The following is a 15994-nucleotide window of genomic DNA, read 5'->3' on the forward strand; positions in this document are numbered from 1 at the left end:
GATTTGAATATGGATCAAATGAAATAATAGAAAAGATATGCCTACTATGAAGACGTTTTAAGGGAAAAGAAAATGAGAATGAACTATTAAGTGTTTTTTTTTGGGGGGGGGTTAGATTTTAAACCGAAAATTATATCTAGCTTTTAAAAGTAATCAATCATTTTACAGTCAAACCTCACTTAATACAGGGGTTAATACATTTCATCAAAGTAGAGTGTTATATGAAATGGCATTAAACAAGGTCATCTCAACATCATGTAAATAATGGTTAGAGAAAATCAGGTATAAAAAAATTGTTCACGTATTTTGTGAAGTTCATAAAATATGTTTTTATAATAATACAAAATAAAAGCTTAGTTCATACAAATGCTGAAACATAATGAAGGAATATATAGAAATGAAATTTTAAGTCACCATTTATATTTTAGATCATTCAGATTTTTCTGCATTTCCAGTTTTTTTTTTTTTTTTTTTTTTTTTTTTTTTTAATTAAGAAGATATCTAAGGTCATTTTTATTTTTATTTTGCTCTCTGTAAGAAGTTGTCAATAATGGGACAAGGCATTCATGACACTCTCTGCATCATTTTCAATAAATAAGACCGTAATTTCCATTATGAAAGCTAAGCTAGTTTTTAGAAATGCCATTGAAAGTTCTTTTTGCTCTTCTTCAGAATTGCTATTTTTAATATTTTGTGTTCTTGATCCTCTAATTTCTAGAACTCATCATTAAAAAATTTGCAGCTGTTTCTTGCAAATTTTTTTGAGATTTTCCACATTTACTTCATCTAAATCTGTTCATTTCATACTAGTATAACATAACCTTGTTTGCCGTATTAATATGTAATTTGGTGCGCAGGTTGAATTTTAAAAAAGTATGAAGTCGATTATTTTGTTGAATAAGTATCACTGCAGATATTTTCTAACCACACTACCAAAAGCAGTTTGGCTGAGAGCCAAGATGAGTCAGTTTAGCTGAAGGGGTGTGGGTAAAAAGCTTGTGTATTTTTCCCTCTCAGAGGTTGAAGGGGTCGTGGATATTTTTTCTTCTCAAAGGTCGGGGGTGATTTAGGGCTTTTTCTTACAATATTGCACTCACCCCTACATCACTGATAGATATGCTCACTTCTGCCCCAAACTGGATGTTTACATAAGTCTAGAATGTGTGGTCGGACAGCATATGTTGATTTCTTAATTTAAATATTCAGTATCAGATAAATGTAAGTAAGAAGTACAATGCAGCATATATTATTTCATTTTAGAAGTGAGTGTTATGTTATATACATATTACAGTACAAAGTCCAAAGATCATCTAATATCTAAAATGATCTAAAATCCATGGCACCAGCAACTTCTCTCTCTCTCTCTCTGTCTGTTTTTTGGTAATTTTTTTTGGTGTGGTGTATGTATGAACATTTGATATTTTTTCGTAATAAACATGGAAAGTCCCGATTCTTAATTTCATTTCAGCACTAAATAGGCCAACCTGAGGAATCTTTAACACTTTTTGTTTTCATCACTGCTTGTCCTGACGGCAGCTTGAGAAGAACCAATAATGTCTAAATAGGTTTTTTTTTTTTTGTTGTTTTGTTTTGTTTTGTTTACAAAATGTTCTTAATTAAATACCAAAGAGCAAGGTAATTTTTTATGTTAACATTACACTTCAATGATTACAGACTTCAGCTGACTGTACTATGAAGTGTTGAGCATGTCGATGAGAAAAGGTTTAACAAATTTCTTTCCATATTAAAAAAAGAGAGAGAGAGAGATTTTATAAATAATGCTCATAGGCCAAAATATTACATTTAGTGCTATTTGAATTGAGAAGACCTGATCTGTTACTTAGATGAGCCCAGGACCGGTGCCAAATTTGGTACAGCTGCACCAGGCAGCAGAATTTGGGGTAGGCAAAATTTTTAGAATTTAGAGGAGCACCAAGCAAAAAAGTTAAGGATGGCAAAATCTTTAGAATTTAATGCAATGCAAATATTAGAGGCAGCAAAATTTTTTGAGTACAGGACATGTAAAGACTGCATTGAGCCACAAAATGTCTACTACTGCTCCTGCATAAACCTTAAGAGGACATGGAGATTTGCTTATTCATGATTTAGATAAGCCTTAAGCAGGTGTCGGAAATAGACAAGGTTTTCAGATATTGCAAGCAAAAAGCAAAAGTTTCTAGTTGATGGAATTTGTAAAGAAATATGGAGGAGTGTTAATCAATGAAGGGCGTGTAATAAAAGTTTCTCATTGGAGTGGAAAATGCACTGATCATCAATCAGTTAACAGATGGCAAAATCTGTAGTATGGTTCTAAATCTGGAATATACACTCATGTCCATAAATTAAGGATAATTCGGAGTTTCACGGAAATCTATCTCTAAAATAAATATATCACCTGTAAAATCACTACACACACCTTCAAGAATCATATACAAATTTCAGAAAGTAACCAGATGACACCGATGGTACGTCACAATGACGAGAGTGTAAGAGAGTGATATATAAGGAATACAGGCAAAGAAGTAAAATTGTTCGCAGGCGCTTTATAAGCATTTCAGTGCAATAACCGAATAGTTATGACACAAAGGACGCATTTGGATGATTTTTTACGTGGTAAAATTATCGGCCGTCTGGAATGTGGGCAAACCCAACTGGAAGTGTCAGGCGAACTTGGAATTGCCCAGAGTGTCATCTCCAGGCTTCGGCAACGATTCCAAGATGATGGTAATGTGAGTAGACGTTACAGCACAGGTCACCCCAGAGTTACAACGCCGAATGAGGACCGGTATTTGGCAGTTATTGCCAAAAGAACCAGACGGAGCACAGCCTCAGACCTGTCTCGTCAGCTCTCTTCAGCTACTGGTACGACAATTTCAAGGCAGACCGTGTACAGACGCTTAGGGCAGATTGCTCTGTATGCTCGTAGACCTGTCAGATGCGTTCCACGTACTGCAACTCACTGTCGCCTGCGGTTAGCCTGGAGTAGAGAACATGCATTGTGGACACCGCAACAGTGGGCTTGTGTGATGTTTTCCGACGAGTCCAGGTTTAGCTTGCAGTCTGATTCTCGCCGGACTTTCATATGGAGAGCTCCAGGTACCCGTTGCCACCAAGAAAACATCATTGAACGACACCGTTACGGTGGTGCAGGAGTGCTCGTTTGGGGTGGAATTATTCTGGGTTCCAGAACTGACCTGCATGTTTAAATTGGAACCATGACAAGCCAAATCTATTGGGACGTCATTCTGGAACAACATGTACGTTTGTTTCGGGGTGCCATGGGCGCGCAATTTGTGTTTTTGGATGACAACGCCTGTCCCCACCATGTAAACATCGTAAGCGAATGCCTTCAATTGGAGGATATCACCCGTATGGACTGGCTAGCATTCTCACCGGACTTGAATCCAGTAGAGCACGTGTGGGACGTGTTTGGCCGACGAGTTGCAGCCCGTCAACCTCCTCCTAGATGTCTACCGGAACTTCGGAGAGCATTGCTTTTTGAATGGTGTAATATCCCCCAAGATCAGATCGATAATTTGATACTCAGCATGCCTAGGCGTTGTACGGACTGTATTGCATCGTCTGGGAGATATACAATGTATTAACAATCATACCAAATGTGTAATATTGGTTTTTTGTAAATAGATTTTTTTTGTAATTTGCTTCAGGGAGAAAAAATCGCTAATTTTTTTAATAATATCAAACATATGGAATCTTTTTTTTTTTTTTTTTTTTTTTTTTCTGCTCTTTACCTTTTGTTTAATAAATAAGCTTTACAAATAAGTCAAATTTGTTTTGCTTCTAACTTTTCCTTTGCCAGATTTTGCATTATCCTTAATTTATGGACATGAGTGTATTTGATAGGCTGTTGAGAACAAAGAACAAAATTCATTCGATAATTAAGTGGAAATCCTTGAATGGCAATTGTATGACTTGAAAAATGGAACTTAACTGAGCAAGAAATAATGTCTATCTATAGAATTTAAAGAAAAAGTATTAGCAAAAACAACAAAACATAATAAATACTGATTTTTTTTTTCTGTTTCCCTTAAGGTTATAAATGTTTCATTATTTCATAAACCACTGTTTCATATTATTAATTTTATAATTACTACATGTTGACTTACTAGATTTAAAGTGATGTAATATCTGTTGCCAAAGTTCTGACTAGTCCAAATATTGAACTCCGTACTGCATAATTAATATGCTTAAAAATTGTTGTGTGTTATATCAGTTGTTGAATTCTGAAAATTAAGGTATTTAATTATGGCAAAGCACACGAGTGCCATCTGAATGAAGCTACCTTTGTAGAGGATTTTCTAAGGGAAACTGCCTTGTATTCATGTTATAGATGAAGAAAAATACAAAAAACATCCATGCAGCCAGCCCATTCGCTTGGATTTGAACCCAAATTGGATTACCAGTATTCAGCAACCTTAACTGCTCGGCCGTTGGAGGGTTATTGACTTGTAATGTATTCATTATGGATACTTATTCTAGCTTATCCGATGCAAATAATTCTTTCCCTTTCGTATTTCCAAAATATGTGTCACAGTTTAAGGGGAAAGTTAGAGAAAAAAGTTTAAATACAGTCAAAAGTCTTTAATCCGGACTCGTCGGAACTTCGGAGATTCCGGATTATCGATTTTTCCGGATTATAGGTCATCAGTTTAAATCTGGTAAGATGGCATGCAGAAATTATAAAATTAAAAATATGAAACCGTAATTTATGAATGAAGAGCAATTATCATCTAAAGGGTATCAAAATTTACAAAAAAAAACTTGATATTTATTTCTTTACTTTATTAAACATTTCTTTTAAAGCGTGCATGCATAAAGCATACATTACACATAGAAACAACCAGAAAACTATTTGATGTGTATTCATGATATTTCGTTATATTTATAATGATGAGGAATTTGATTTAAATCATATCAAAGACTGAGTACATTGAGATGAAATACTACATGTAATAAGGAATTATAAGCGAAATAAAATAAAATCATCTGCTCTGAAGATCAGGATAGTGGTGACAGATCAACTTCCAGTTCATTGCACGCCGCGACGTTTCCCCCCTCTCCCCGGCAGAGCAGCATGAAATTGATAAACAAATTTCGGAATGGTTAGGAAACAAAGGATATGCCTTTATCTATTTTATGCAGCAATTCCACTTTTTGTTTGATGCACATCGAAACAGGCTTTCGCTTTGTAGATCCTTTGGCAGCTCTAGAATCGGAAATTCTTTTTGACGTAATCGAAGGTCCAAGTTTACTTTTATAAAATTCTTTAACAGTCTGCAAAAAATAATAAGTCGGATCCAATTAGAAGATTAAGGAACAACGCAATCTGCAACATTAACTGAAATAGATAGTTAGATCATTTTAGCTTAGCTTATACCATCCGTTATACATTAAACACGCATCTGTAAACGTATTATGCGCATGCGTAAAGGTATTATGTGATGCATTGACACATGCACAGAAAGTTTGTAGCTTTGAGGTCCGGATTATAGATGATTCCGCATTTTGGACATCCGGATTAAAGACTTTTGACTGTATTATGATATTTATCTTGATATAAATATGTAGATGTAATGTGCTTTGAAAAAATAAATTTTCATATAAGTATATGTGAATATTTCTATAAATCTTTAAACTTTTTGCAGATGTCGAATTACCTGCTAAGTTTAAACAATCCAAGTTTAAGCCTGCATCCTCTGCCCTTATTTGAGAAACCTGTGAATCTTTTTGAACAAGAAAATATTGCTCTGACTCGTAAATTTGTCTTACCTGCCATTCAGACTTATTTAAAATCTGTTCATTCAGGTACTGATTAATTATGTTCACCTGCATTTATTGATATAATTTCTGTAACTTTCTCTTTTCTTTGAGTGGTATAGATTACTGAATAAATTTAAATTCTTATTCAGAACTGTCTTTCTTTTTAATTTTCTTTTAAATAACCATACCTCTCAGATTTATTTTAGCACATATGTTCTTTATTTTCTGAAGCTTAAAATTAACAATATTTTAGCAACTAAAGGTATTAATAATTTCTAGAAAAATTTATTTTTAAAAAAGACACAATGACAAATGTTTTTGTTTATGAGCTCAAAAAACTTAAATGTCATAAAAAATATGTATATATAGCAGAAAGGATAAATATAAATAAAAAAGATATATATGTGGTGGATGGATATATAAAAAATATGCATATGTAGTGGAATGTATATTGTAGATGTAAATTTCAGTTGTGTGTTTCTTCTCTAGTAACACATAAGATAGTGATTATAATTAGCATGTTAAACAAAATAGAAACAATTATGGATTTCAGATTCATGCAAACAAACAAAAAAAAAAAAAAGTTGACTAAAGCACTGCAGAAACATACAGGGGGGAAAAAAACTCCAATTTGCTGAAAACTTATGCTTAAATTTACAAATTAAAACTAAAAACTCATGAGCATATACAGTTACTATGTATGGATCCCAAAGAACAAATTTTCTTTAAATTTTTATGCATATTTGAAAGGGGTGTAGTGTTAACGATATAAAGTATTTTTTGAAACTTAATGGGTAAAAGCTTTTGTAGAAGTAAATACAAATCTGTCTGTCAAATAAATGGAATTTTGTAGAAATTTATATTATAAGTAGTATATTGAACTGTAAAATGATGTATTTTGACTAGTATGACCACATGAACATAACATTCTACAAAGTAAGAACAAGAATAAAATAAAATGCACTTACCTTGAATGAATGCTTCTTCGAACAGCAGAACAACAATTTCATGCCGCCTTTAACATGCCAATACGTAATCACTATCATATTTATATGACAGCCAGGCACACTATCCAGAAAATTCATACTATGGTTCACAAATAAATGCTCAAAACCTTCTTTTCCTAAATCCTTGTAAGATTTCCAGCCATCGAAAAAACTAGTTGCACAAGGCTCAACCCACTCTTTAATACACTGCATCAGCATTTCCTTACTTCTATCATGCACAGACACTAAAAATAATCCCCTAGACCCTCTTGCAACCACATCTCTCATTTCAACATAAGCCATTTCAAAACACACATGACACGAACCAACGAGCAATTAAAATACTCCAGCAAAAGCATATTCAATGTCAAAAGGGTTGCCATACAACGTGCAATCACACCAAAAACCAGCGCAGAACACATATCGCCACGTTTGGGGATCTTAGGGCGCGTATAAGAGTAGAGCCAAAATTTTTAAATGAGCAATTCTTTAGAACTTTCGATACGCAATCTCACACCCTGGAGACAATTGTTTTTTTCCCATACACTGTTACCATTGCTTGCTTAGAAATCATTGAGTTTGTTAATTAAAAATTCATTAAACTGTTACAAAATGTGAAATAGATAATAAAACGTATTCCAAATTCCAAATTAGGGCTTCCAGATGCCCATATTTTGTGGAGGATTACATTATTCAAAATTTGATGGCTCTAGGTACCGTTATTTTATCACAATACGAAAAACTTACATTTATTCAGATTCTTCATTATTTAATTTCTTAAAATATAACACAAGGCGATAATATTCCGAGGCAACAGTTTGAAAAGTGATGCCCATTTATAGTGAATGGTTGCAAAATGCCAAAACAAAAGTAACAGCCCTTCTGAGCTAACAATGATACTGCATTTTATAATTAATGTAGTTATTTAATATAATTATAAATTAATAATTCATACTATTCTTGTGTTTTCAGAAAAGTTTTACAAAACACAAGGTTTAAACAATATATATCATTAATTCAGAAGTCAAGCAACAAAAATCAGCGTTATATTTACAAAATTTTCACAGGACTAGTTTCGATGGTTTTACCGAACCACCATCTTCAGCTGCAAAACCGCAAATGAATCGATTCATTTGCGGTTTTGCAGCTGAAGATGGTGGTTCGGTAAAACCATCGAAACTAGTCCTGTGAAAATTTTGTAAATATAACGCTGATTTTTGTTGTTTAACTTCTGAATTAGTATTTATTCAGCGTGTTATTGTGTCTTAATATATATCATTGTCAGATTGTCAACTGATTTTAATAGAAATAATCTTTAGAAAAAACTTTACAATAATATAAAAAATATTTTATTCAAGTGAAAAATAATGCAGTAATTTCAAAAGGAAAACTGGCACTTTTTTTTTAAACTGCTCTTAATTCTAAAATAAGTAAGCTGGGACAGTGCATTACGTGGAAAAATTGCAGTTTGATAAACAAATGTTCTTTAAAATGTCATGTAAACTAAGCAGGATTTTTGTATTAAAAATAATTGCTCAATTTTCCTATGTAACAAACATGAGGATCAACATATGTTTATAAAAACTAATCCTAAACTGTTTAAGTAGTTTTTTAAATGAATTGTATGTTTTTTTCCTAGCACAAGTTAGAATGAAACATATTCACAGTGCTATTGAATAAGATTCAAAATAGATCATCAATATAATATGTTATATTGATTATACTGATTGATGTGTTTGTCTTTTCTGCTGTCCTTGATAACCCTTACTTTTCTGAATGTTGTATCTTGTGGTATTAAGACACAGAAATGAAACAGAATTTGAAGTTGTTTAAAATTACATAAAATATAAAAAGTGAAATTCATTGCTAAAAAAATAACATAGTATTATTTTTATTTAGAAAATGTAATAAAACTTCGTATCAGTCAGAGTCTGGTTATGCCTGATTTAGGTCTAGGAGAGGAGTGTGTCTAAATACACATAGACACATGCTCCTCTCCTCCCCCAAAGTCTAAATGATATTTATTGTAAATATGCATAATAAATGATAATATATATATATATAATATATATAAGTAGGTATAATTTATATATACAGTTTCACTTTTATATCCAAAGTTCTTTAAAGACAATTACACAATTAAATTTCTTTTGAATGATTTATCATTGACTCATGGTTCTAATTTAAAAATTGAAGGGCTTGCAGAAGGGCCCAACTTCACTTTGGTAGATTTTGTGTTCATGTGTCCTTTTTGTTTAGAAAAAATATTTCTTTGCATAGCTGTAAAAAAATCCTTTTTACTAGCACTTTTAATGAGGACAAGTGTTTAAAACATAAGTTAAAAAATGAATTTTTTGAATTTTTTTCATTCAAAAATTAAAAAAATGTTATTTATCTTCTTGCTGTAAGCACTTCAGTTGTATTAGATAAGGTAACTTTCATACTGCAGCAACTTTTATGCTATAATATTGTCTTAAGCTTTATAAAGACAATTATATGAAAATTTATTAATCTGGAAAATAAAATTGAAGATTCAGTTTTCATTTACTTAATATTAATTATAAACATATAAAATTAACATAATATTTCTTAGGTTTAATAGACATTGAAACACAGTTTTAAAATTGAAATGTTCTGTGGGAAAGAGCATATCACAGTTTTAAAACTACACTCTCTTAACTTTCTGGGCGGCCAGTGGTTTCGCTAAGAAAGTACAAATTTCCCAAAACTACTATGAGAACAAATTATTTTTTTGATTTTAATATAAAACCTACTGGTATTTCATACCTGGATTTGTTTTCTTTTGATATATTGCCTTAATTTCGTTGACATATTTTAATATGCACGTATACATTTGTTCTTACAGATATCACAATAAATATTCTAGGCCATATATATATGGCCTTGCCGCTTAGAGGGTTAAAACCGATAGCCGTGTGATAGGTTTGTTATATTATTTGATAGGTCTGTTATATTACTAGAGCTTACTAGGACAGTACATAGTTCTAATAGCAAGAATACATTCTTTGAACATAAAGTAAAATCCTAAATTAATGATACACGAATATCAGTAATAGATAAGATTTGTAGAAAACATAAAAATGTTTCCAAGGCATGTAGAATATGAATAGACAGTAGAATACATAATCTGAATATATCTTACCTAACCTACTGTTTACTTGATAGATGATGAATTGTGCTGCAATTTTAGAAACATCAAAGACATCCTGTCTCTGTTTTGCAACTGTTCATAATATGGAGTTCTCGAGAACTTTTTTTTCAACTAATGATAAAAAAAAAATCTGAAACAGTTTCATTTATATTATTTTCACTTAAAATCTCTAGAAATTGCTTAGGATTCCATTATTTAGTCACTATTTATCGATAACTTACTGTGAAAAAAAGATTAAATATTCTATACAAATCTGCTTATGTAAAAATCCTTTTTGGTATCTCATTTTAATTAAAGATTAAAATGCATTATTCTATATTCTGATACTAAATAACTATTATTATTTGTCTAATAGCATTATTTATAATGCCTTGGATATCTGTCAAGTATGTTTGTCATGAGAAAAATTCAACTTTAAAAACTAAATTTATTTGAATGTCAATAATTCAGCTGTTATAAAGATATCTTTAATTTCCCATTCATTTTATTTTTAGGATTAAATTACAATTTTTAAAATGACACTTGAACAAAAATATGGAAGCTATGAGATCTTTATTTGCTTGATCTTAAAAAACTTTCATATATTGATAATAATATTAGACCTTTTTAAACTTAAAAGTAGTATAATGAAAATTGATTTTCTGTTATGTACATTTGATTTAGAAAATGGTAACAAAGAACAAAGAAATTTGTATTTAGATGAAAATTGTAAACTGAATTTATTTTATAGAACCTTTGAAATATTTTATTAAGCTTTCTATTTTCCCTCCTCCTTTTTTTTATATAATTAATGATATTGCCTTTGATTGTAATTTTTTGCTATGGTAATTTATTTCATAATATTAAAAATGGCTATGTCCTGAATGGGAGCATATTGTATATTCAGTGTAATTTCAAGAAAGTAGCAATACTGGTTTGTAATTGTTTAAGTAGGACATAGCTGAACCATGCTGCATCAAGTGCTTACTCACTCACATATAAGATTTAGTAGTTGTTACTTTCATCTTCTGCTTAAGAATTTTTTTGTGTTTGAGTAGTTTAACCCATTCAAGGTGGCGTTATTGTTTTGGAGACCATCCCCAGAAGCGAAAATTTGTATATGCTTTTTATAGACCATTTTTAATAAAAAAATATGTTGTCAATAGAAATTGGTCATTTCATAAATCACTGCATACAAATAAGGTGATTGAACACCATGTATGCAATGCAAAATAAAATAAAAAGACATGATTAAAATGGAATAACATTTATTCCAAAAATAGTCAGATAACATGAAATGGTTATTTTAGGTTCAGTAATGAAGAAAAGTAAATATATTCTACAAGTAAGTTTTTAGGAAAATTGTACAGATTTAAAAAAAAATCATATGGATAACCCCCTTTGGTAACTTTTGGAAACCCAGGTTGCCCTTAAAAGGAATTTTTTTTTTTTTTAAATCTGCATCATCCACCCCCATCTCTCAGTATCTTCACTAACTTCAGTTTCAAGCTCTTCAATTTTACTTTCGTTATAATCTTCCCAATCAGTTTCTTCAAAAATCTTATCAGGTATATCATCTAACAGTTCTATATTCATATTCATACCTTCTTCATATTATAGATCATTATCAATAATAACAACATTTTGGTTCTTTTTTTCTATTTCCTGCAGACAATAAATCATCACTTTCACAATCACTGCTTAATTTCTGCATTCTGATGGTCCTGGCTTTGGGTCACTCATTTTAGGGACTAAACTGAAATCAATACCAAATTTTATGTTTACACTTCTAAAAACTATTTCTTTTAAATCAGTCTAATACCGATGGCTGTTTTTCCATACTGACTAATAATTGCAATTATTACTCAGGCTGTGCCACCCCTTTTTTTTTTTTTTTTTTTTTTTTTGTTTTGTTGTTGTTCAGAATTGCGTTCTCAAATGGATTAATGTGTTTTGTATCAGTTATTCATGCTGAATATACTCTTTGAGATGGAAAAGTCTGAGTAACTTTTATATTTCCATTGTTTAAGATTATCAAGTTTGTTAAGAAACTGATTTGTGTTGCCAAATATCATCAGTATACTTAATTTATGTATTTATTATTCTTAAACTATATTCTTTAATGTAAAATAAATTAAATAAAAATGTGTACAGGTCTCAGTAAGTCTACATTGTGATTTATTACAGAAAATGTATCAAAGTTAATGTTCAGACACAAGTGACTTAGCTTCAAAATACAATATATTCTTAAATCCTAATTCGGATGTAAAATATTAATTGTTTCATTAAAACTTCCATTTAAAGAGGTTTTACTAAGCTGAAAGAACTATTATTGCCTTTTTTAAGGCTGTGCCTGTACAACAACAGGCAAAAAAAAAACTTTCTAAAGCAAAAAAAAAACATATTTTTTAATTCATCAGCCATAATACTGATATGGGTACTCTTTTGTTATCAAGACCAGATTAAAAAATGTATGTATTTGTTCATGTATAAATATGTATATATGTGTAGACACATATATGCACATACACATGCATACATATATACATTTTGGAATCTGGTCTTGATAACAGAAGTGTACCATAATATGATTAATAACTAGTTTCATTAAAATCAATTTGGAATTTTTTTTAATTCTTCAACAATGTTTAAATAATTCTTCTAGGCTAATTGAAGAATTTTTTATACTGATATGTGTAATAACCATTTCAGAAAGTATAAATAATATTTGTTTACAAACCAAAGTACTAAAATCACTAAATAGTATATAATAGATTTTTCAGTTACTGATTATTTCTTTTTTTGCTGTATAAAATCCATGATTAGGTCTCTTATATTTAATGTAATGTACTTGTTTTACAAATATTAATTTATAATTCTTAACTGTTGCCTTGTGTAGGTCCCCCAGAAAAAAATGAATCTCTTGTGCTGCAAGAAAACTGTGTTAAAGGGTCAGTATTTTTTCTTGCAATAATGTTGTATTTTGTTTTTGAACTGTATTTAAGAATCAACAGTTTAAATAAATTTTTTTATATATTATTAAATTTAAAAATTACATATTTTATATAATGTGAATTAAATTAAAATTCTTATAGTAAACTGTCATGTAGCTTTTGATTGCATAACAACTTGACTGTACAATGGCTCTGGTTACTTAATTTGCCTGGTGCAATTGAACATTATTTTAGATTTAAGAAAGCATCCACTAAGGCTGCCATTTAGAGAATTTATTTATGGGTCAATTTTCTTTGAAGTTCCAGTAATATAATATATTAGGCTTTCCCACACAAGTAAAAAGCAGTTACTGAGAGGTTTAATTAAGCTATCTTTATGAATGTTTTTAGCATCATAAGGGCTATGAGTGTCAGGGCTCACTTTTTTGTTCATATCACTTTTCAAATAATATATTGTTACCAAATTTGATCCCCATGTGTTATTTTTAAAGCAATAATATAACAAATACAAAAAATAAAGTACGCAACACTTGAAACTGTACCAGGAATTCTAAGGGTATACTGATTGTTAAATGTTTTGGGATTTTAGTCTTGAATTTTATGTGATGTAAGTCGGGGAAAAGTGGTGTTTAAGACAAAGGAAAAAAAAAAAAGGCTGTGTAAATCCAAAACTGAATGCTGATATGATGAACTGGGAACTCTTAACAGAATATCAGAAATTTTAAATATAGACTGCTTTTAAAAATTTTGTGATTCTGCTCCTGAATTTTATGTTGCATAAGTGTGAAGAAGGTGGTGCTTAATAATTATGCTAAAAAGACAAAAAAGGGGTTGTGTTAGCAGGAGTGAGTGCAAGAACAGATTGGTGTAATACAAGCTGAGCAAAAGCTTAAGAAACCTTAAAGAACACTTTGCTGCCACATTAACATCTGAATCTTTTAATGTTATTATTATTATTGTGATAGTTTAAGCAAATTAAGGGGTGTGTTTCTAAATGTTATTCTCCAATAAAACTGACTCACTAAATTAAGAGCATCTTTCTAAATGTTATTCTTTAATAAAACTGCTGAAGTAAACTAAAAGCATCCCTTCAAATGATATAATTAATATTTTACAACATGTTTTAATCAAAAAAGATATGATGCATGGTGAATGGGACCATTTAGTACCATGCATCTTTGTTTTCTCTGCATCAAACCTTATTTTACACTGTACAAAAACTAATTTTTGATGATAAAATCTATCCCATGAATCAATATCAATAAATCATGCTGTGTTCTCCATCAGTTGCACATAATTCTACCCATTGACAAATCTTCTATTAATATCAAATTAGCTATTTATTTAGGAAAAAATTGCAATCACATGGGAGAATTTTCTGGTTGTAAGGTGCTACAGTGCTGAAATGTAGATTTTCAGTCCCGTTTAGGCGTGTTTATTAGATAACCATTCCACTGCAGTGAATCTGCTGGTAAAATTATACACTTTTTTCAGTACATTTTTCTGTTTTCTATCATCTTGACTATTAAGTTTGCTAAACTGTAGCATATATGAGTGTTCATTTTCTTGAATGATTGAAAAAGTTGTATCGTGTGAAGCAATAGTTCTACAGATTGCATCCTTCTTTACAATGAAGCAAAAAGCAGTAATTTTTTTCGTTGTATTTTTTTGGGGGGGTGGGGGATAAAGTGTGTGTGTTTTTTCTATCTAAGTATTTCTCCTGTAATTTCTTTTGTAACAACAATTAATTTTTTGACAAATCCTATACTTCTTCAACAGAATGACTTTTGATGGCTTCAAGAAATAAACTAAAAAAATATGATAAAAATTTGATCACTTTTAAAAATGAATAACTGAGACCTTAAAGCTCACTTTTGAGTCACTACCTCAGTGGGAGCTTTTGATGCCCTTAATTCTTTATTAAATTTGTATCAAATTATGACATTATTTTAGTTATTTTCATAAAGTTTATTTGCAGTAAATTTACATGCACCAAGATTTAAGGATTCCATATTAAAGTTTTTTTAACTAAACAGGAATCTGTTTAGTTTCAAAATCATGGTCTGTTCTAAATTTTGAGTGGTCATCATATTAATAATTCTCAACTTAGTATCTGAATATAGCACCATATTAATAAATTTATATAAAGGCAAGGGGATAATTTTGGTCACCTGTTGACATTTGTATTTTTATTATAGTAAAGGCAATGAACAATAGATAATGTAGCTCAGTTATTGAAAGGTAGTCTAACATTCTTTTTAAGTTTATAAAATATTTATCATTCATGTGTCAATTTAATTGTTTGGTATGATAAAATCAGCAAATATACTAAAATATTTTAATATGTATATTAGATTTTATAGCTTACATTTTTTATTATCATTGAAGTGCTATCTGTATTTCTATTCTCCCCCCTTCTTCCCATAAAAATATATCGTTTGTTTAAATTAAAGCATAAATAACTAATGCATAAATATCATATGCATAAATACCTTTGTCTTTTTGGTAATGTAAAAGTTACTGCTGTGATCTGCTCACAACTGCTAAATTTATTAAACTGAAATGCAGTGCTTAGTAATAGCAATGTTCATAATGCTTCAGAATACACTTTAAATTAACAGATCAAGGACTTATCTTGTGTATGCAAATAATTACAGCATTGGTAAATTCTATTAAATTAAATGTAAGTATATATACCTCCAAAATGACATCATTATTTTGATATTCTGTTATGATTATTTAAGGTAAGTATGAGTGGAACTGTCTTTTATTAAAGTTCCGTGCATTTTAGGTTGGATGAAATAGAAAAAACTATTCCAACATATCTAGCAGAAACTCTTGATTTTCCTGATAGTCCAAGTCATCATCAGCTTTCTGGAATTACAGTTCAGTTACAAGTCAGTATTTTTATTTTACTGTAATAATTTTTAATATAAATATAATTTTAATATAAATATAATTTTTTTTTAAGTAGCCAATTTAAGCTTGTAACTGCATTATTTTCATACATTTTCCTTTTAGAAACTTAATTCAGATGGAAATGAAGAAAATGATCTTCTAGATGCAGATGATTTTGAATGCCGTAAAGGTTAGTAATTAATTGCCATATGCTTTAAACTAAA

The 15994-nt window shown here is 30.2% G+C and overlaps 1 protein-coding gene across 2 annotated transcripts in view; it reads left to right on the forward strand.

The window, feature by feature from the left end:
- Positions 1–15994, forward strand: part of LOC118192381 (exopolyphosphatase PRUNE1-like) — a 74598-nt gene that overhangs the window by 29879 nt on the left and 28725 nt on the right. For both annotated transcript variants that reach the window (XM_035363329.2, XM_035363328.2), the window contains exons 9-12: positions 5667–5826; positions 12818–12869; positions 15664–15769; positions 15894–15960. In XM_035363329.2, the coding sequence (XP_035219220.1) occupies positions 5667–5826; positions 12818–12869; positions 15664–15769; positions 15894–15960 (385 nt within the window). The remainder of the gene's footprint in view (positions 1–5666; positions 5827–12817; positions 12870–15663; positions 15770–15893; positions 15961–15994) is intronic.

Source organism: Stegodyphus dumicola, chromosome 2, assembly GCF_044657685.1.
Source record: "Stegodyphus dumicola isolate Sdum_Otavi_A_Nest chromosome 2, ASM4465768v1".
NCBI classification, from domain to species: domain Eukaryota; kingdom Metazoa; phylum Arthropoda; class Arachnida; order Araneae; family Eresidae; genus Stegodyphus; species Stegodyphus dumicola.